Genomic DNA, 23,798 nt, shown 5'->3' with positions numbered 1-23,798 from the left:
TGCAGGTTGAGTTGGTGGTAAGGAAGGCAAATGCAATGTTAGGATTCATTTTGAAAGGACGAGCATACAAAAGCAAATATGCAATACTAAGGTTTTAGAAGGCACTGGTCAGAATGGACTTGGAGTATTGTCAGCATTTCGGCCACTTATCTAAGAAGAGATATGTTAGAATTGGAGACGGTCCAGAGGAGGTTCACAAGAATGATTCCAGGAATGAAAGGTATGAGGAGTGTTTGATGGATCTGGGTCTGTGCTCGCTGAAGTATAGAAGAATAAGAGGGAATCTCATTGAGAAGTATCACATATTGAAAGGCTAACTGAGAGCAGATGTGGAGACGATGTTTCCCAAAGGAGGGGAATAAGGAAACAAACCGAATGTGTGCCACACTCTCAGAGTAACATACTGAGCAAGTACTACACTGTCAGAGGGACAGTACTGAGGGAGTGTCACACTGTCTGAGGGACAGTACCGAGGGAGCGTCACAACGTCAGAGGCAAGGTTCTGAGGGAGAGTCACACTATTGGAGGAACAGCCCTGAGGGTGTGTCACCCTGTCGGAGGGACACTACTCAGGGAGTATCACAATGTTGGAGGGACAGTACTGAGGGAGTGTCACACTGTTAGAGGGACAGTACTGAGGGAGAGTCACACTGTCAGAGTGACAGTACTCAGGGAGAGTCACACTGCCTGAGGGACAGTACTGAGGAAGTGTCACACTGTCAGAGGGACAGTACTGAGGGAGTGTCACACTGTTAGAGGGACAGTACTGAGGGAGAGTCACACTGCCTGAGGGACAGTACTGAGGGAGTGTCACACTGTCAGAGGGACAGTACTGAGGGAGTGTCACACTGTCAGAGAGACACTACTGAGGGAGAGTCACACTGTCAGAGGGACAGTACCGAGGGAGTGTCACACTGTCAGAGGGGCAGTACTGAGGGAGTGTCACACCGTCAGAGGGACATTATCGAGGGAGTAACACACTGTCGGAGGGACAGTACTGAGGGAGCATCACAGTGTTGGAGGGACATTACCGACGGAGTGTCACACTGTTGGAAGACAGTACTGAGAGAGTGTCACACTGTCAGGGACAGTACTGAAGGAGTGTCACACTGCCTGAGGGATGGTACTGAGGGAGTGTCACACTGTCAGAGGGACAGTACTGAGGGAGTGTCATACTGTCAGAGGGACGGTACTGAGGGAGTGTCACACTGTCAGAGGGGCAGTACTGAGTTAGTGGCACAATGTCAGATGGACAGTAGTCTGGGAGTGTCATACTGTCAGAAAGACATTACGGTGGGAATGTCACACTGTCAGAGTGACAGTACTGAGCGAGAGTCACACTGCCTGAGGGACAGTACTGAGGGAGTGTCACATTGTCAGGGACAGTACTGAGGGAGCGTCACACTCTCAGAGGGACATACCGAGCGAATGTCACACTGTCTGAGGGACAGTACTGAGGGAGTGTCACACTGTCAGAGGGACGGTACTGAGGGAGTGTCACACTGTCAGAGGGACGGTGCTAAGGGAGTGTCACACTGTCAGAGGGACAGTACTGAGGGAGTGTCACACTGTCAGAGGGGCAGTACTGAGGGAGTGTCACACCGTCGGAGAGACACTACCGAGGGAGTAACACACTGTCGGAGGGACAGTACTAAGGGAGCGTCACAGTGTTGGAGGGACATTACCGAGGAAGTGTCACACTGTCAGATGGACAGTACTGAGGGAGCGTCACAGTGTTGGAGGGACATTACCGAGGGAGTGTCACGCTGTTGGAGGGACAGTACTGTGGGAGCATCACAGTGTTGGAGGGACGGTACTGAGGGAGTATCACACTGTTAGAGGGACAGTACTGAGGGAGTGTCACACTGTTAGAGGGACAGTACTGAGGCAGTGTCTCACTGTCAGAGGGACAGTACTGAGGGAGTGTCACACTGTTAGAGGGACGGTACTGAGGGAGTGTCACATCGTTAGAGGGAAAGCACTGAGGGGTGTCACACTGTCAGAGGAACAGTACTGAGGGAGTGTCACATTGTCAGAGGGACGGTACTGAGGGAGTGTCACACTGTCAGAGGGAAGGTACTGAGGGAGTGTCACACTGTCAGAGGGATATTACCGAGGGAGTAACACACTGTCGGAGGGACAATACTGAGGGAGTGTCACACTGTCGGAGGGACAGTACTGAGGGAGTGTCACACTGTTGGAGGGACAGTACTGAGGGAGTGTCACACTGTTGGAGGGACAGTACTGAGGGAATGTCACACTGTTAGAGGGACAGTACTGAGGGAGTGTCACACCGTCTGCGGGACAGTTTAAGGGTGTGCCACACTGTCAGAGGGACAGTACTGAGAGAGTGTCACATTGTCAGAGGGACAGTACTGAGGGAGTGTCACACTGTCAGGGGACAGTACTGAGGGAGTGTCACACTGTCAGAGGGATAGTACTGAGGGAGTGTCACACTGTCAGAGGGACGGTACTGAGGTAGTGTCACACTGTCAGAGGGGCAGCACTGAGGGAGTGTCACACAAGTCAGAGGGACATTACCGAGGGAGTAACACACTGTCTGAGGGACAGTACTGAGGGAGCGTCACACCGTTAGAAGGACATTACCGAGGGAGTGTCACACTGTTGGAGGGACAGTACTGAGGGAGTGTCACACTGTTGGAGAGACAGTACTGAGGGAGTAACACACTGTCTGAGGGACAGTACTGAGGGAGCATCACACCGTTGGAGGGACATTACCGAGGGAGTAACACACTGTCGGAGGGACAGTACTGAGGAAGCGTCATAGTGTTGGAGGGACATTACCGAGGGAGTGTCACACTGTTGGAGGGACAGTACTGAGGGAGTATCACACTGTCAGAGGGACGGTACTGAGGGAGTGTCACATTGTCAGAGGGACAGTACTGAGGGAGTGTCACACTGTCAGAGGGGCAGTACTGAGGGAGTGTCACACCGTCGGAGGTACATTACCGAGGGAGTAACACACTGTCGGAGGGACAGTAATGTGGGAGCGTCACAGTGTTGGAGGGACATTACCGAGGGAGCGTCACACTGTTGGAGGGACAGTACTGAGGGAGTGTCACACTGTCAGAGGGACAGTACTGAGGCAGTGTCTCACTGTCAGAGGGACAGTACTGAGGGAGTGTCACATTGTCAGAGGGACAGTACTGAGGGAGTGTCACACTGTCAGAGGGACATACCGAGCGAGTGTCACACTGCCTGAGGGATGGTACTGAGGGAGTGTCACACTGTCAGAGGGACAGTACTGAGGGAGTGTCATACTGTCAGAGGGACGGTACTGAGGGAGTGTCACACTGTCAGAGGGGCAGTACTGAGTTAGTGGCACAATGTCAGATGGACAGTAGTCTGAGAGTGTCATACTGTCAGAAGGACATTACGGTGGGAATGTCACACTGTCAGAGTGACAGTACTGAGCGAGAGTCACACTGCCTGAGGGACAGTACTGAGGGAGTGTCACATTGTCAGGGACAGGACTGAGGGAGCGTCACACTCTCAGAGGGACATACCGAGCGAATGTCACACTGCCTGAGGGACAGTACTGAGGGAGTGTCACACTGTCAGAGGGACGGTACTGAGGGAGTGTCACACTGTCAGAGGGACGGTGCTAAGGGAGTGTCACACTGTCAGAGGGACATTACTGAGGGAGTGTCACACTGTCAGAGGGACGGTGCTAAGGGAGTGTCACACTGTCAGAGGGACAGTACTGAGGGAGTGTCACACTGTCAGAGGGACGGTACTGATGGAGTGTCACACTGTCAGAGGGACAGTACTGAGGGAGTGTCACACTGCCTGAGGGACAGTACTGAGGGAGTGTCACACTGTCAGAGGGACAGTACTGAGGGAGTGTCACACTGTCAGAGGGACGGTGCTAAGGGAGTGTCACACTGTCAGAGGGACAGTACTGAGGGAGTGTCACACTGTCAGAGGGACGGTACTGAGGGAGTGTCACACTGTCAGAGGGGCAGTACTGAGGGAGTGTCACACCGTCGGAGAGACACTACCGAGGGAGTAACACACTGTCGGAGGGACAGTACTAAGGGAGCGTCACAGTGTTGGAGGGACATTACCGAGGAAGTGTCACACTGTCAGATGGACAGTACTGAGGGAGCGTCACAGTGTTGGAGGGACATTACCGAGTGTCACGCTGTTGGAGGGACAGTACTGTGGGAGCATCACAGTGTTGGAGGAACGGTACTGAGGGAGTATCACACTGTCAGAGGGACAGTACTGAGGGAGTGTCACACTGTCAGAGGGACAGTACTGAGGCAGTGTCTCACTGTCAGAGGGACAGTACTGAGGGAGTGTCACACTGTTAGAGGGACGGTACTGAGGGAGTGTCACATCGTTAGAGGGAAAGCACTGAGGGGGTGTCACACTGTCAGAGGGACAGTACTGAGGGAGTGTCACATTGTCAGAGGGACGGTACTGAGGGAGTGTCACACTGTCAGAGGGACAGTACTGAGGGAGTGTCACACTGTCAGAGGGAAGGTACTGAGGGAGTGTCACACTGTCAGAGGGATATTACCGAGGGAGTAACACACTGTCGGAGGGACAATACTGAGGGAGTGTCACACTGTCGGAGGGACAGTACTGAGGCAGTGTCTCACTGTCGGAGGGACAGTACTGAGGAAGCGTCACAGTGTTGGAGGGATATTACCGAGGGAGTGTCACACTGTTGGAGGGACAGTACTGAGGGAGTGTCACACTGTCAGAGGGACGGTACTGAGGGAGTGTCACACTGTCAGAGGGACAGTACTGAGGGAGTGTCACACTGTCAGAGGGAAGGTACTGAGGGAGTGTCACACCGTCAGAGGGATATTACCGAGGGAGTAACACACTGTCGGAGGGGCAATACTGAGGGAGTGTCACACTGTCGGAGGGACAATACTGAGGGAGTGTCACACTGTTGGAGGGACAGTACTGAGGGAGTGTCACACTGTCAGAGGGACAGTACTGAGGCAGTGTCTCACTGTCAGAGGGACAGTACTGAGGGAATGTCACACTGTTAGAGGGACGGTACTGAGGGAGTGTCACACCGTCTGTGGGACAGTTTAAGGGTGTGCCACACTGTCAGAGGGACAGTACTGAGAGAGTGTCACATTGTCAGAGGGACAGTACTGAGGGAGTGTCACACTGTCAGGGGGACAGTACTGAGGGAGTGTCACACTGTCAGAGGGACAGTACTGAGGGAGTGTCACACTGTCAGAGGGACGGTACTGAGGTAGTGTCACACTGTCAGAAGGGCAGTACTGAGGGAGTGTCACACCGTCGGAGGGACATTACCGAGGGAGTAACACACTGTCTGAGGGACAGTACTGAGGGAGCGTCACACCGTTGGAAGGACATTACCGAGGGAGTGTCACACTGTTGGAGGGACAGTACTGAGGGAGTGTCATACTGTTGGAGAGACAGTACTGAGGGAGTAACACACTGTCTGAGGGACAGTACTGAGGGAGCGTCACACCGTTGGAGGGACATTACCGAGGGAGTAACACACTGTTGGAGGGACAGTACTGAGGGAGTGTCACACTGTCAGAGGGACGGTACTGAGGGAGTGTCACACTGTCAGAGGGACGGTACTGAGGGTGTGTCACATTGTCAGAGGGACGGTACTGAGGGAGTGTCACATTGTCAGAGGGACAGTACTGTGGGAGTGTCACACTGTCAGGGGGACAGTACTGAGGGAGTGTCACACTGACTGAGGGACAGTACTGAGGGGGTGTCACACTGTCATGGGGACAGTACTGAGGGAATGTCACACTGTCAGAGGGACAGTACTGAGGAAATGCCGCATTGCCGGGGGTGGGCAGTACTCAGAGAAAGGAACATTTTGCTAATTATCGCTGGGGTGTTGCACTGCCAGGTGACCAATACTGATTTATTAGTCATTTCAGATGCAGTATTAACCTCAAGCACTCTCAGATCGATTTAGAAGATTATTTGGAGAAGTTGGGGGGGTGGGGACTCAAGAAAAGATGTTTTAATTTGTCAGCTCATTCCCTTTATATACTAATTCATAATTGTCTTTTTATTAAAATGCATCTGTCACCTTACAGTATCATCTGTCTTATGTTGCAAACTAAAGGAAAGTTCTGTGTTTATTTTGTACTGCTTACACCTCCGGACATGCAAGGGCACTGAGGAGATGTGTGCGGACAAGCTGCAAGCTCTCCAAGCCACCCCTTGCTCTGCCATCTGTCAGACTGCTGCTCTGGAACATCTCCCCTCATCACTGGACTTTGCTCCATCCTCTGCTACCTTTAAACCCTTCAAAAGCCTGATGATTTATGAAGTGCACTACCATCTCCCAATCCCCACTCAGTGAATTCTTCCTCTGCCACTATTTCAAACACCTGGGTTAGATGTACAATGGCCTCGTTGTTGCTGGGTCCACTGGTCCTTCCAACCTTTATTGTAAGTTCTTCTTGAAATCAGCGATTCTTCAGTATAGCATGCTAGCTGGACAGAAACAGCACATTACGTGTGCTGGGCTTTTATATTGATTTTCAAACAGGATTAAAGCAAGCACCTACTACTCCTCAATCATCTCAGCACTTATCCCCATTGTGTTAGTTCCATGGCTATAACACGAGTTGACCTAATTAATGTGCTTTGGTAACAGATTTGTTATGTTAACAATGCTCGTTAGCTGCTTTAAATTAAGTTGTATTAAATACTGTTTAGAAGACTTGGGCTCATCTCAGTGTATACTATTGGGTCAAGTGCCATCAGTAGAGTTTTTCCTTGTCCTTTCACTAACTTGTCATCAGGAAGGTGTTGGCTCCCCATCTCAGCCCAATGAGGAAGGGCAGAAGAATATGGGATGGAGGGTTGAAACAGCAGCATCTCAGGTTAGTACAGGAGTGAACGTAACATCAAACTGTAATGAACGTGGAGTACATTGACTCTTAGTGAGGCAATGCTTGAAGTATTCAGACTCACGCTATGGGAATGACCTTGAGGTAGCTCAAACAATGCTATGTACGTTTAACTCTTTCCCCCAAGAGGAGGGACATGATTTACAGGCTGGTGTCTTCTAATAGATTTGTGAAGATTAGAAGAAACTGATATACCAGAAATATTTAATTAAAGGATTAATTGTAAAGGGTAGATAATGATGCTGTGTTGGGTGAGATGTCATTGGATGAAGAAAGGCAATTAGAACAGAAGGTAGGGGAAACTCTTCCACCCACATGGGCAGGAGGCTAAGGAATTCTTCATTTCAATGATGCCTGGGATAGAAATGGGACTAATATTCACAAGTACATTGGATCTGGAAGGAAGAAAGGGAGATGGTGGGATGTGTAACAGGCTGAGGAAGTGTGATGAGGAATATTTGCTCCTGTGGTAGTTATTGCATCTGGTCCTTCCTACCTGCTCCACACCCAACTGGATGAAGAGAGCGGCACTCCTTTCTTGTACTAATCCCTTCACACCGGAAATATCCACGTCGCTAACTGATTAGGCTGGTAAACTGGCCTTGAATTGCCTCCAATAGTTGAAATAAAACAGAAATTACCATGGAGTTTTGAGGATTAGTGTTTTCTCGAATAATCCTGCTTTTGCCTCGGCCATGTGCATCCAAGGGTCACGCCAAAACCAAATCAAGTACTAATCCTACACAAAACCTACTTCTCCCCACGTTCCCAGAAAACCACTTACCTGCACACTAGGAACAATCGACAGTGGTCAACTCGCCTACCAATCTGCAGAGCAGACGCCATAATACCGTACATCTTTTTTTTCCTATTTTGCAATGAAATCTCTGAGCAGTCAAAGCACTCTCATGAAGCTGAGTCTGTGGGTTCAGTACGTCATCATGGCTGACATTTCAGTGCCAAACGAAAGAAGTGCACCAGAGTTGGAAGGTCCAGGCTGGAGTTTAACCCGAGCTAAGGAGGCTCATGTAGGTGTGTGCCACGTGTCAGCCCATTGAGAGTGAGAAGGAGTCCCAGATCAAATGGTTTGTGACGGACTGATGTACAGAGAAGCATATATAGCAGTGAGTTGCAGGCTGCAATCTAAACTAGGATGTGCAGGTTAAAGAATGGCAGGCAGTTTAACAGGAATATCTCACAGGCTGGAATTTAATGAGGGGTTTTGGAAGGGTTTACATATAGAATAAGTTACATGCTGGGATCTAATTGAAGAGTTCATATGAGGTGTATATATAGAATAACAAATAGCTATGAGTGAGTTACAGGCTGGAATTTAATTAAGGAGTTTGGATGGTTTTTTTTATAAAAGCGTTCTTAAAACGATTTAGCTAATTTTAGACACTCATGCAGGAACAATTTTCACAAACACCCACACAGATTTATGAAAAACAATTAGTTGCTAATTTGTGATGATGGTGAAATATCTTTGTGATTCCGAAGTAAAGTCGGTGTGAAATCTATTGTGTCAATTTATTGCAATTTGTGTCCTGCTGTGACTGAAAATGGGAGCTAAGAAATGTGGGTGGCTCCATTGGCTAGATCACACCCTCTCACCCCTGAATTCCGCTTCCAAATCCAGCACAGAGAGAGGGGATGGACATCTCCCTCTCGGCTGGCCGATGGAGTCAAAGGAAATTGGGTTCGGGGTGAAGAGGAATGGTTGCCTGTGTACTGCTCCTACAGAACACTGCCATGGAGCTAAACTCTGCCTCACCACAGGACTAATTGGCATTAAAGGATATACTTAATGAACATGTGGTGTGAGATTTAATTAGTAAAATGTGTCTAAATCAGCCTCACAAGAGCACAAGAATAATTTGGGTACATTATGAAACGATATCAATGTGGGTACTTTAATAAAGTAATATGTATATTGAATATGAGAAAAATGGAGGGTTACGTCGACCCTCTTGTGTACCGACTCCGGGAGGATATGATGGAAGAGCATTACTCTGTATTTTACTGTACTGCACCAGTCTTCAGACCGTCTGATGGCACAGAAATGGGGGGGGGGGGGGGGGTAACTTTGTATCTAGTCCATGCTGTATCTGAAATATAAAAAAAAATCAAATCATGGAAACACTCAGCAGGTCAGATAGCATCTGACATAGAGAAGAGAGAAGTAGAGTTAACATTTCAGTTCAAGCGACCACCCAGATAAAGTTCATTAACCTGAGACATAAATTCTTTTATCTTTCCAGATGCTGCATGACCTGCTGAGAGTTTTCTTTTTCGCACATCCAGCATTTGCAATCCGTTGCTCTCCATTCTGTGCCTGGCTTGAGTAAGAGTTGAAAGGTTGCTGAAGAGGAAGTAGCCTTACCCCATAACTACTCCTTGCTCCACTTGTCCAAACAGTTTGATGAGAATGAATTCCAGCACTGCAACCCTCTCCTTGGCTGTAGTACATCCACCTGCACAGCATCTTTCTAACCCCTCATCCACATTTCTTTGCAATCCCCATTCTCCATTATGTGCAAGGATAAAGGCAGCTAATATATTGCTCCCAATGAGTCAGGCAGCATCTAAACAGTGGAATAAATGGTCAACGTTTCAGGCTGATGAAGGGTCTTGGCTACTGCTTATACCCTTCCATAGATGCCACCTGACTTGCTGAGTTCCTAAGCATTTGTGCGTTTTCCTCAGGACTTCCATCATCTGCAGAATCTCTTGTGTTAGTAAAATGTCTTTCCTTTACTGTCACAAGATCCACTGCATCATGAGACTGCAGCCATTTAAGAGGACAATTCACCAGCACATTCTCAACAGAAGGTACAATAGGGATAGTTAATAAATGCCAGCTTTGGGCATGGTTTCCATCTCCCATAAATAGATTAAAATTAAAAGCTATCTGCTCTCTGATTCCAGCCTTGGCTCAGCCCTGAATCTAATTGCTCTGCCACTGGTGGCTGCCTGGCCTTAAGCCCTGAAATTCTCTCCCTGAACCATTCTGCCTCTCCACGTCTATTTAGAAGCTCTTATATGGCTACATTTTTAGTAAATGCTTTCATCATTTGCCTCTCTGAGGTTCAGTGTCAATGCTTTGTCAGATGACATTCTTGTGAAGTGCCCTGAAACCTAAGCACGACATTAAAGATGCCACATCACTGGAAGTTATTATTGTTGCTCGATACAGGAAGAGTTCCATTACTGAGTATGAACACTCTTCACCTAGACAAGTTCAAAATGAAAGTGTTAACTATAATGGCTGTCAGAGACCCTTTTTACATTCTGGGCTGCCACAGGTTAAACCCATTGTCGAGCATGCTGGTTGAGTGACTTAAATTAGAACAGGTTGAAGTCTTCAAGGTGCCAAAATCTGTGGCAGTATCAGTTGGTGTTATCTGGCATGAGGTGAATGTTTAATCAGGCTTTGAGTGTTATGCTAAGGGAGGTTTCAGTGATTTTTCACACCACCATCTATCTCTGTTGCAAGTGTTATATTTTTTCCCTGAATCTGGCATTTAGTAAGGAAGGAGGAAGTGGGAGAACAATCGACATTGGATCTGAGAATAGCATATGTTGTGCCACGCTAGGGTCTGACGTGTGCTTAGTTGCTGTCCTACCCAGCATGAAGTGCTGACGAAAACCGGACAATGGTCTTGCAGTCCAGAGCAGAACCTTAGTCCCCAGTTTCCTCTACCCACTGTCCTAGCTGGCCTTTGGACTGAGTGGCAAATTGATCCAAATGGATTCCACATCTGAACTGGGTCCAGCCCAACCCGACTGTGAGATGTTGGAGCAAAGGCGATTGCAGGTCTATGGAATGAGAGGGGTGTGGATGGCAAGGGCAGGTGAACGGGACTAGCTGGATTGCTCTCACACATGCTGATGGGCTAAATGCAACATCTCCATTCTTACAATGGACTTTAGTTGCATCACACAGCAGTAAAACCTTTGAAAACAGCAATTCTCGTTCCATGTGAATTTCACTTCGGAATAGTGGGAGCGAGATCTGTGCAAGAGTGGGAACAAGAGTAGGTCTTTTTCATATGAGTTTCACTTCGGCCAATAAAAAGAAATTAGGTTTAAGCGGAGCGGCCATTGTTGTAGTGGGCAGAGTTAGAGAGGGGGGCTGAGGCTTTGGGTCAATAGGCTTCAGCAAAAAGAGGTAGAGGAAGAGGTGCCAGAGGCTATTTTAGAATGGCCATTGTGTAGGTGGAGCAGTGGAGGAGTCTAAGATCTGAGGCTTTGGTTCAAGAGGCAAGGAGGCACAGGTGAGCAGTTGGTAAGAGCTGGTGAACGCTTTTTTATATGTAGTGGTTAACTAAAACAATACCAAATTTCAACAAATTAAATAAAATAGAGATGTGCTGTAGCTGCATAATTTGGCAGCTGGTGGACACCATTGTGTTCTAGGTGACTATATCTACAGCAGGTGTTGGCTGCTTCATGAACTCAGGCTGAAAGCTGATGACCTGGAAGCTGAGCTTCAAAACTGTGATGAATCATGGAAGGGGAAGACCTACCCAGACTGGTTTCAGAGGGCAGTCACACTCATTAGATTAACTACTTCAAATTCAGTCTGTGGCAGGGACAAGATGGTGTGACTGCAAGTGAAACAGGGCTAGGGGTGGAGCAGACTGAACCTTTGAGTTTGCCCAACAGGTCAGAGACTGGGGACGAGAGATGGGGCTGTAGGAAGGATGAGCAACCGAACCATGGCACTGTGGTTCAGGGAGCCATTCCAAAGGGAGGAGAGAAGATAAACATAGTTGTAATTGGTGACAGTATAATCAGGAGAATAGACTATTTTCTTTTGCAAGGACTGAGAGTCCCAAAGGCTGTGTTGACTGACTGGTGCCAAGGTCTGGGACATCTCATCTGACTTACAAAGGAGTTTGGAGTGGGAAGGATCTAGCTGTCGTGGTCTAAGTATTGCAGGTATCAACAATGCAAGAAGCACAAAGAATGAGATTCTGCTGAGGGAATTTGAGCAGCTGGGGACTAAATTAAACTGAAAAACCAAAGAGGTGATCACCTCTGGATCACTACCTGAGCCATGTGCAAACTGGCACAGGGTTAACAAGATCAGAGAGCTGAATCTGTAGCTCAGAGATTCATGTGGAAGAAATGAGTATGAATTTGGGTGACATTGGCACCAGTATTGGGGAAGAAGGGAGCCATACCAGTGGGACAGGCTCCACCTGAACCTGACTGGGACCAGGGGCCTGGTGATTAGAGCTGTAGATAGGGCTTTAGGCTAAATAATGGGGAAGATTCAAGTTTCGAAAACTAGGGATAAAGTTAAAGAGAAAAAGAGTGCAGGTGAGGTCACGGAAGAATCCAGAATAAAGAATAAGAGAATAAGACACAAATATTTTAAAAGGGTTTAAAAATTTAATTTCAGGCAACATAGAGACAAATCTGAAAAGGAGGTGAATACGAGACTGAAGGTGTTGCATTCGAATGCATGTAGTTTACGTAATAGAGTAGATGATCTTGCAGTGCAGTTAGAAATTGACAGGTATGACATTGTAGGCAGCACGAAGTCATAGTTAAAAGAAGATCACAGCTGGAAGCTTAGCATCCAAGAGTACACATGGTATCAAAAGGACAGGCAATATAGGCAGATGAGGTGTGGTGACTTCGTTAGTGAAAAAAAAAAGAAATGAAATCCTTAGAAAGAAGTGACATAGGATCAAAAGATGTAGAAGCCTTGTGCGTAGAGTTAAGAAACAGCAAGGGTGAAAAGACCTTGATGAAAGTTATACACCAGCCTCCAAACATAGCCAGGGTGTGGGATACCAATTACAAATGGAGATAGAAAAGGCGTGAAAAGGACAAGGTTTATGGGAGATCTCTTGTGCTTAAGGAGAGAAAAGATGGATTATGAAGGTAAGCTATCCAATAATATGAAAGAGAATACCAAAAATTTTTTCATATGAAGACTAAAAGAGAAGCAAGAGGTGACATCAGATTGCTGGAAAATGACACTTAAGGAGTATGCGGGTCAAGCAAATAGTGGACAAACTCAATATGCACTTTGCATCAGTCTTCACCGTGGAAAACCTCAGAGGCATGCCAGAAATTCTAGTGTCAGGAGGTGGAGGTGAATGTAATCTTACAGGTTGAGTACCCCTTCTCCAAAATGCTTGCGGCTGGAAGTGTTTTGGTGCTTGGATTTTTTCAGATTTTGCAATATATGAGAAAGCTCGGGATTTCCATCATTTCCGACTCTGAATTTATATGCTACTGGTAAGCAGTCTTTGTCTTGCACTTGTTCATCACACATATATGCTCAACAGTAAAAACATTACATACCATTAACATAGTAAATATATAACGTGTGCATGGTAACAAAAGCAGCTCTGCAGCATCAGGAGAATTCCTGAATCAGCTGTTGAACAACAACAAACAATGGCAGGCTTTTAGTCTCCACCTACAATGCCGTGTTTTGATTAAAAGGTTACAGTACACTGTATTTGTATTTTAATTTTTTTTAGGTTTTATGTAAGCTATGAAAACAATCAGCATTGTAGACATGTTCTGGTGTTAATCAGCCATGATGAAAAAAATTTAATGCCATTCCTTTTCTTAAATTTCTGCAACCAGCCTGCTGAATATTCACAATTACCTTCCATTTTCAGTTCATCATGATAGATCTTTGCTTGTTTCATGATCAGCATACCGTTAAGCAGCATATGTTCACTCTGATGCTGATGATACATGATCGAGATCTTCATTTTTCGCTTTTGCAGTATTTTTCTATTTTTCATTAACTTCTGTTCATTAGATATGTGAGGTCAGTTCTCAGAACTATATGTGGTGATGAAGTTTCAGGGTACTTGGATGCAAATAGTAAAACAGGCTGAAGTCAGCATGGTTCCCTTAACAGGAAATCTTATCTGATAAATCATTGGAATTCTTTGAGGAAATAACAGGCAGGATAGACAATGGAAAGTCAGTGGATTTTGTTCACTTGGATTTTTAGAAGGCCTTTGACAAGCTTCAGAAGACCTGCTCGTGAGGCTGCTAAACAAAATAAGAGCCTGTGGTATTACAAGATACTAACATGGACTGAAGGTTGAATGAGAGGTAGAAGTCAAAGAGTGAAAATAAAGAGGGCCCTTTTAGGTTGGCTGCCGGTGACTGGTGTTGCAATATGGGTTGTTTGGATTTCCAGCATCTGCAGATTCTCTCTTGTTTGTGCTGGTGACTAGTGATGTTCAGTAGGAGTCGGTGTTGGATCTGTTATTTTCACGTTACATGTGAATGATCTAGATGACAGAATTGATGGTATTGTGGCCAAGATTGCAGATCAAAGAGCAGGGAGTCTGTAGAAGGACTTGGACAGGTTAGGAGAATGAACAAAGAAAAAGTGGCAGATGGAATATAGTGTGGGGAAATCTATGGTCATGTACTTTGGTATAAGGAATAAAGGCATAAATTATTTTCTAAATGGGAAGGGAATTCAGAAATTGGAGGTCCAAAGGGACTTAGGAATCCTAGGGCAGGAGTTCACGAAGATTAACTTGTAGGTTGAGTCGTTAGTAAGGAAGATGACCGTTTATTTAAAGAGGTCTAGAATATAAAAGCAAGGATGTAATGCTGTGGCTTTATAAGGCATTGGTCAGACAGCATTTGAGTATTATGACCAGTTTAGGGTCCTTTTTCTAAGAAATAATGTGCTGGCACTGGAGAGGATCCAGAGAGAGCATCTCATTGAAACCTACTGAACATTGAACAGCCTAGATTGAGTGGATGTGGAGGGAATATTTCCAATAGTGAGAGAGTCTGGTGCCAGAGGATATCCCTTTAGAGCAGAGATGAGAAGCAATTTCTTTAGTCTGAGGGTGGTGATCCTGTGGAATTCATTTCCATAGATGTAACTTTGTATATTTAGATTGGAGGTTGATAGGTTCTTGATTAATAAGGGCATCAGATGTTACCGGAGAAAGCAGGAGAATGGGGTTGTCAGGGAAAATAATTCAGCCGCAATTGAATGGTGGAGCAGACTCAATGAGCCAAATGGCCTAATTCTGCTCCTGTGTCTTATGGTCTTATGGAATTACACCTGCATGCAGTTTTGATTATATTCAGTGGTAGAAAATTGCATATTACTGGAGGAAGATGAGAAACAGAGGTAACAGAGCAATGCTCATTAGAATTCTTATGTCTTATGGGCAAACCAATGACTCGGAGATCATCACCCACAGAGATAACTGGAAGTTGACAGTTAGGTTTGCCATTCAATAAGATTATGGCAGGTCAGCCATGAACACATGAAATGGCAGAGTAGGCTCAATGGCCAAAAGACCCTGCAGCCTGCCCCTATTCCTGATGTTCTTATGTCTAAACACATCCACACAACGCGGGAAATACTTACATCAGAAAGACAGCAATTCAAAAGGCAAAACATGGCATGGCTGCAATCAAACTCCAAAGTGGGACTTGCAAACTGACACTCCAAGTGCAGAAGACAAACGTAGACTTCAAATATCCCAGGGACACAGAAATGACTTCTATAGTTCCTGGACACAAAGAGACTCTTTAACCAAATAAAGCCAAAAGCAGAAAAGTGGGGTAGCAAGTTGTAGCTTGTCGCTAACATATGGAGTGGTGGGTTTACCAAGATACTGAATTAACAGTGCAGTTAGAGTCACTACAGTGCGCTCGTTTCTGCTGGAGTGTTGGCGATTGAGCGATAACCAGCGAGCGGGCTACAAAATGATGGAGGTAGTTTAGGTACATAGTAAGAATCTCTTTTCCCATGGCAGGGCTATACAATAAAAGTGGGTAGAGATAAGGTGAGGAGGTTTAAAGGGAATCTGAGGTAGAAATGTTCCACACAGAGAGGGCTGGCTGATATCTGGAATGGTCTGCCTGTGAACTGATAACATTTGAGAAACTTCCAGACAAGCATTTGCATTGCCACAGTAGAGACGAGCATGGACTGAATGCATATTACTGGAATAACTATTAATAAGCACAGTGCTTGGCAAGGACATAATGGGCTGAGGGCTCTGTTTCTTTGCTGTGTGACTCTATGAGGATATCGAGAGTGAGGAACTAACTCTAGAAGTGATTTATTGAATTAGCATCTGTGCAGCTAAATTCAGCAACACAGGGCATTGGAGAGTGGGGTCACTAACTGAGGGTGTGAGCTGCTTGCTGGATGCACATCAGCAGAGCTTTACACTGGAGAGAAGAATTACCGGGGGGGAACATCAGAAAGCTGGGTTAACATCAGTAGAGTTGCGTATGGTTTTATATGCATGGCAAAAATCGGCAGTCTTCCCTAATGAGGACTTTTTTTTAAGTCTTGAAAACTATAAAACAAATACAGTATTTGTCATGGTCTGCCATCTAGCACCAAATCGCAGGGTGAATCTGAGACCAAATGATTTCTGGGTTGAATAGTCGGCACTGCAGTGAAGTAGCTCTCACCTGACCTATTTCTAGCCCGGAGTGCCAGGTTGAGTGAACTTCACTCCATGAATACATAAGCATTGGAAGTGATTCACTGTCATCTGAATTTCTGAATGCAAATAAGTAAATGCTGCTGGATTATTGTGTGACTTTTGGATATGGGGAGTGAAGCACATAATAGGAAATGCACAGAGCAGGAAGATCTGCAATGCATGAATGCCACCTTTAGTTATGTGAATGAAAGGTGATCCTACACATAACTCTCTGCATTTTGGGCAGAATTCAATAAAAAAAAACTTCAAAGAACAGAAGCACAGTGTTAGAATGAAAATAGGAAGGCAGGCTGCCACTTAACAGGCCAGTGTATCCCTTGCCCAGCCGGCAGCCTAAGATTTCCCGCATCCTTTCCCATCTCTCCTGAACTCATGGTTGTGTCTGTGGTCAGTTCTCTCCACACGTTACCTCAGCTCCAAATGCCAACTCCTGAAAGTTCTCACTCCTCTCTACAGTTTTGCCAAGTTGCACCCAAAACTCGTGGACCTTTTCTGATTCATCCTATTGCTGGCTCTCAAAATGGTAGCAGAGACACACTCTTACCTATCTCCCACTGCCACCCATCCTTGGAGCATTCCCATCTGCAGCCTGGTTCACCATATCACCTTACAGTTTTTTGTTACCCACTTCTTTTGTGAACAATTATCCATATTCTCTCCAAGGGTCTACACAGATGTAACTCTACCAGCATGTAAAACCATAGTGAACCATAGTTATTGAAATCAGAGAACTAGGAGGGAATTTGACCCTGCTATGGATGTTGGAATAGCCCATCTCCATGGTTACAGAAGGCCACAGCTCAGTGGCTCAGCAAGTAATGCTGCCGCCTCACAACTCTAGTGACCCAAGTTCGAACCTGATATTAACAAATGCTTCTGTATGTGTTATAAATTGGCAAATTGGTTATTATCATCACATGCCACCCTTACAGTACGTTTCATTATGTTGGTGTATCGAGGTAGTACAATAGAAAGCAATAGCAGAAAATGCAGCGCAGGTATATAATAAAGTACAAGGGAGATGACAAGGTAAATTGTGAGGTCCAGGACCTCACGCCCACAATTAGTAACCAAATGCTCCAATACCCTGAGGTTGCGTGGGTCTCCTCAGGATGTTCCTGTTCCATCCTACATTCTAAAGTTGTGCAAATTGGCAGATAAATTGCCCCTGGAGTAAGTAGGTGTTTGGAGACTCAGGCTGGAGTTGATGGACATGTGGGAGGGAATAGGTTACTGGGAAATAAGAGGCTGAATGTGATTGATTAGTTTACTCTCAAAACAGGCATTGATGCAGTCAGCCAGTTTCCCACTCCTTTTATGATGTAAGAAAATATGAAAAGAAATCTCTTATTTGAGTAAAGCAACAAATTCTTGAAACTACAGGGGCAAAGAGTGCAGGAAATGTAAGTCAGGAAAATGTGGAGAACTAGACAGTCAGAATGAACTGTCATCCTGGGATAACACCTCTCTCACACTTGACAGTGTCTCAGCTGCTAGTGACTGTTGCCTAAAGTTCAAAGTTCCATAACTAACCCTGACCACTTGATGCTCACATACAAACCAATCAAAGTTAGTTTAATCAGAATAGTGGCAGGTGCAAAATTACAGCTACAAAACTTGAAATGTTAGATCCATCCCTATCATCATAGAAGGATCAAAACAGAATTAGCATTTAAACGATTGAACCTTCATCTTTACCTACAACTTGGATCTTCACTATGGAAGCCAGCTGGTGGGAGACTCACCAATGAGACCACAGTTCAAGATAAGGGGCCAGTCAGGTGAAACTATGATGCATGGAAATTTTTCCTCTCTGAGGGTAGCAAATCTTTGGAATTCTCTGCTCCTGAGGGATGGAGATTATGTGAGAATATTCACAGTGGAGATATTTGAAATATCAAAGACTGGGCTAGATCAGGTTTGAGGGGTCAGGTGAGCTCCTTCTATTTCCTCAAGGCTGCAGGCTGTACTTCAGTAAACAAAAAATACTCTACAGATGCTGGGGTCAAAGCAACACTCACAACACACTGGAGGAACTCAGCAAGTCGGGCAGCATCTGTGGAAATGATCAGTCAACGTTTCCGGCCAGAACCCTTCGTCAGGACTGAAGAGGGAGGGGGCAGAGGCCCTATAAAGAAGGTGGGGGGAGGATGGGAAGGAGAAGGCTGGTAGGTTCCAGGTGAAAAACCAGTAAGGGGAAAGATAAAGGGGTGGGGGAGGGGATACGTAGGAAAGGTGAAGAAGGAATAGGGGAAAGCACAATGGGTAGTAGAAGGAGGCGGAACCATGAGGGAGGTGATAGGCAGCTGGGGGAGAAGGCAGAGTGAAATAGGGATAGGGGAAGGGAGGGGGAGGGAATTACCAGAAGTTGGAGAATTCTAAATTCATACCAAGGGGCTGGAGACTACCTAGACAGTATATGAGGTGTTGCTCCTCCAACCTGAGTTTAGCCTCATCATGGCAGTAGAGGAGGCCATGTATGGACATATCCGAATGGAAATGTGAAGCAGAGTTGAAGTGGGTGGCAACCAGGAGATCCTGTCTATTGTACTTAAGTAACAACCTTCGGACTCTCCAAACTGAGGTAAATAATGAAACATAAAATAATGAGGGAGGACCATAAAATTCTGTCTCTCGCTGTGCATCTTTCCAATGCTTCCAGCCAAAGGTCGATTCCATTCTGTCCCATTCATACAACTCAGACAACAACCAACCACGCTTTACACTTGAGCAACGCACGTCATGGAGAGAGCTACTTCCAAAATATTCTCTCTTCTTGATCTCCCTGTAATACTACACGTGTGGTGACTCAACAACTGAGCTTGAGATTCCACAGTAATGTGCGGCTTTTTGTTAAATAAGTCTGTGTTACACTTTTTTGTTCGTGCTCAGTGTGGATTTCCCAGTTAAAAACAGCTCATGACTCATGACGCATCCATTCGATTTCAAGGCCAGTAACTTATCAGAATCACCATTCTGTCAGTAACAACTCACTGATTACGAGAGTGCAGGTTCCCGATATGACCAGCAAGTCTTGTTTCACTAGGCTGTAGTTTCTGAGCATTGGAGTAAGGTCACAATCAGTCAAAGGGTCAGTGAGAAGCTAATGCCACTGAGAAGGTGAGGGAGGAGCGATCTGTCTCCATTAAAGGTCAGACTGTAATAATGTGGCCCCTCAAACACAACAATGAGCACACTTATAACATTTGGAAGAGTTTCACAGGAGATGAATCAAATACTGACACTACCATACTGAATGCAAGGACAGGTGACCAGAGATCTCGTCAAAGAGCTGGGGCTCATCATAAAAGAACAAAGGAAAGTAGAGACATTTAGAGAAAGATTTAAAAATGTCAGTGGCTTCCAACTGTATACACATCCTCTGTGGACGTACAGGTTATGTAAGAGTCGGAATTGGAGAACCACCGAGACCCCAGTGGGCTGTGAATTGGAGAAGATTACAGAGACAGGCTGAGGAAGTGTGTGAAAATAAAGGGAATTTTATCATCTCACTCTTTCACGCTTTCCCTCTCTTACTTCCTGTTTCTCTCTTTCTTTCTGCTGTCTCCAGTGAAGACTGTTCTGTCCTATAGACTGCTACAGCTGCTGGGTTGAGCCTCTGAGATATGAAGTGGTCCTCAGGATGAGAGACCACAGGAGAGATACAGGTTGGGATTTAGTGAAGGCACATTTTCACATGGGGCAGTGGGTGCAGCTTCACCCATACAATTGAAGCTCTCAAGACCTTAGACACAGACTGGGGTCTTTCAGGATACAGACATTAGGGTGCTCAATATACAAGCTGAGAGGAATGGAGTCATAATGTAGAGGTTATATAGGAACACTGGTTAGGAAACCATTCATTTCATTGTCCCAGTGAGAAGTTATTGACCTGAAATATTTATTGTTTCTGTGCCATATCCATATCTCTCCTTCTCCCTCCCCCTCTCTCCTGTCTGATCTGCTGTGTATTCCCAAGATTAGGGAATTATTTGCAAGTGTGCGAGTGGTGTGGAGCTGGATGGGAGTGTGAGCTGTGAGCAGTATGAAGGGAGGCTCCAGTGTGATTTAGACAGTTAAGTGAGTGGGCAAACGTATGGCAGGTGCAGTATAATGTGAGTAAATGTGAAGTAATCTGCTCTGATAGCAAACAAAAACAGGGTGACAGATTATTACCTGAATGCCAATAGTTTTGGAAAGGGAAAGTTGCAATGAGACCTGGGTGAATGTGATCCCTAGTCACTGAAGGCAGACATGCGGATAGTGAGGTGATTTAAGTACAGGAGGTGGGATGTCTCATTGAAATTGTACAGGGACTAAACAACATCACACCTTCCCTACTGTGTGCAGTTCAGCTCTTCTTGTCTTTGATATGGAGGGAATACAGTGAAGTTTAATCAGACTAATCTCTGGCTTGGCAAGACTGTTTTGACCCAAAATGTTGAGGGTCCATTTTCCTCAACAGATGCTGCCCCTGACCCGGTTTCTCCACCAGGTCGTATTATTATTTTGTTTTGCTAGAGAAAGATTGGGCATATATTCGCTAACGTCAATAAGGAGACGGGAGTTCATTGAACCTTATGAAATCCCGCCGGCACTGGATAGGCCGGATGCGAAGGGAAATTCCCAGTGATGAGGAAATCCAGAACCAGGGATCATGAGATAATGGGAGATTTCTACAGCCAAAGAAAAGTGAGCGTGTGGAATTCCCTGCCACACGGGAAACTAAGGACAGATTATTAAATATTCTCAAACAGTCAGAGATGTTACAGAGATCGACGGATGCGGGGAGAAAGCAGGAACAAGCGACACCAACGGTCTCGTTCGTGGTGAGGGCTGATTCGTCTCATATATCCCCGTTTCTAAGTAGCGAATTCGCTCTTTACTTCAGCGACTTGCAGCAGCGATTTTGTTGCTGAATCGCTACCGAATGAATGAAAATGCAGTTAGCCCACTCTCCAAGACTTGCCCCTCTCTACATTTTTTTCGACTGTTCATCCAAATCCCTTTGAAAAGTTCCCACCGATTCTGCCCTCCCAGGTCACAATTTGCCGGGAAAAGATAGGCTTGCTTTTTTTTTGAGTTTAAACCTTTCTCCCGTGGTTACCGACTCTCCCGGTCTACACGGAGACTCCATATCACTGCCAGCACAGTTCAAAAGTCCCGGGTGGATTCTCCAGTTATAGAGGCACAGAAAGTCGTCTTCTGCGGGATCCTCACTTTGACAAGTCACACATAGCTCGCCGTATATCATGATACAGATCACACCGTGCAGTCTGATTTCAGTAGGATAATGCGAGCACTCTATCCAGGATTATAATGCACCTTCCTGTCCGTGAAAGCTGGCATTAAAAAGATAAACGCGGTACCTCCCTCCCGCAGCCCTGGTCCACTTCTGCCCTATAATGGGGGTAAGCAGCCTCGGTGCTTTGCCCCAAGCCCTTCTCAGGTGGAGAAATGCGCACAAATATACTCACTAGTCTTACATTCTACCCCAGTAGCTGTACGTCCAATAATCACGTAAAGATCCCAACGATCATTCTTAACCCATCTCTCTTTCGCAGCTGCTTCAATCTCTCGCAACTGAGCGGGGAGCATTGATTGATTCCAGGGCTGTGCCGGGAGGGGGGGGGGGGTGTTTTCAGTTACTTTGTCCACTGCCCCGGAATGCGGAGGAGAAACTCGGGCGAATTTGCATTCCCCGGGAGCTGTGTGTGTGTGTCACCCCAGAGGAATGCGGATAGCCTGAACCGAACTGAACCGGTGCACGCACTGGGGAGGGAAGTACATTGTATGAAGTGCAGCGTGGACGCGCCGCACCGGCTGAGCAGGGCAGCGGAACACATTTTGCCACCATACATGTTGCATTTCTCCTCGCATGCATTGGATGCAGCACGGGCGCTCTCCAATTAAGCTCCAAGCTTTGAGCTGGCGGATTATAAATCAACTGTGCAGAGCCAAAACATTTTAACTCGTTGGGCGCCGGTGCCGCGTCACGGGTCTGTGGTGGGGTGTCCGACTCACTCAGGCAGTTTGTACCTTACCTGTACCATTCCAGCCCCTTGTCGTAGTGTCTGTCGAAGAAGTGGGGCTCGACCCCGACTGCCCTAACGTCCGGGTGCACTCGGATCGCCTCCAGCAGCGCCCTCGTCCCTCCTTTCTTCACGCCAATGATGATGGCCTGAGGAAGGCGTTGCACGCCAAAGTCAGGGGTACTCGATTCCTGGACGTCCCTCTCCAGCCAGTTCTGCACCGTGGATAGCTGAGGCGGGCTGGCGGCTCTCCAACCGCCCGTGCTGCCTGCAGCCTCTGCCGGCGGCCCGGCCGAACTGACCGTCTCCACCCTGACCCGGAGCCTTGGGGAGGTCGCTCTCTCCTCAGCCGCCTCCTCCGCCCTCTGCTCGGCCCGGGACTGGGACAGGTAGCCGGTGTCGTGCAATGGGAACCGGATGGAGGTGTAGCAACTCATCAAAGTGTAGCACACATAGGTGAGGGAGAGAGAGAGTGTAAAGGCAAAGAGCACCCGCTGTGATACTTTATATGGCGGGACTGTTGCACTGGACCAGAAAGCCATTTCTGTCAGCAATGCTGCTCCGATAACAGTTGAGAGACATCTTCTCACTCCAAGTATAGCATGAGCCGTTGCAACAAACTGTCCCCATCTAATTCTGATGGAACGAAATGACCTCTGATTTATTTCAGTCCAAGGCACATGCTGTTCCGGTCCCAACGTTGGCTCCTGTCTTGCTTCCCCTCTTGTTTATCCTCTCTTTTCCCCCCGGATTATCAGAGATTTTTGTTCTTACAAATTGCAGTTTGGATCCTCCTGGTTGTGGCAGAGTCCATCCGCAGCCACAGCCCGCTTAGCACGGGAAGCATCTCCGCTTCATGGTCAGAGAGTCCGCCGACTGCCGCTCCCTGACACGGCGCGGAGCATCTGCCCCGGGGATCCGGCTGAGCGATCCGCCAGTCGGCAGCGAGCAGCCCAGGTGAGAGCCGCTGCCGGCAGCGCCGCGTCTCCGCGATGTGCGGGGCAGCTGGTCCTGAGCGCTGGCCCCTGCCTCTCATCTCCTCCTCTCTCCACCTCCTCTCCTCCCATCTCCACTCCGCCCCTCACTCTCCACTCGCCAGCTCTTCCAACCTTCGTTCCTCATTCCTAGTCTCCCATTCTCTGCTCTTCCTCACCACCCTCCTCCCTGCGCTTTCCTCCGTCGTCCCCTTCTCTATCCTTCCGTCTCCGCTTTCTCCCTCCCACCCTCCACACCTTACTCTCCTCCTCCTTTCCTCTCTACACCCTGTCCCTCTCCCTCATCCTATTCCCTCTCTTAGCCCCTCTCCATCCTTTCCCCGCCCACTCTCATTGCTCTCTCATTCCTCTTCCCTCCCCATTATTATTTCTCCTCTCTACCCTCAG

At 46.9% G+C, this 23,798-nt stretch overlaps 1 protein-coding gene across 1 annotated transcript in view; it reads right to left on the bottom strand.

Annotated features, from left to right (window-relative positions):
* The window catches only part of hs3st4 (heparan sulfate (glucosamine) 3-O-sulfotransferase 4), a 219,672-nt gene extending 196,250 nt beyond the window's left edge, over nt 1-23,422 (bottom strand). The window contains exon 1 of the mRNA XM_072268485.1: nt 22,429-23,422. Coding sequence (XP_072124586.1) covers nt 22,429-22,958 — 530 coding nt within the window. The 5' untranslated portion in view covers nt 22,959-23,422. The remainder of the gene's footprint in view (nt 1-22,428) is intronic.
* Between the last annotated feature and the right edge of the window lie 376 nt (nt 23,423-23,798).

This window comes from Mobula birostris, chromosome 9 (genome assembly GCF_030028105.1).
Source record: "Mobula birostris isolate sMobBir1 chromosome 9, sMobBir1.hap1, whole genome shotgun sequence".
In the NCBI taxonomy this organism is placed as follows: domain Eukaryota; kingdom Metazoa; phylum Chordata; class Chondrichthyes; order Myliobatiformes; family Myliobatidae; genus Mobula; species Mobula birostris.
The sequence above is the reverse complement of the archived record's forward strand: the minus strand, read 5'-3'. Positions and strand labels throughout refer to the sequence as shown.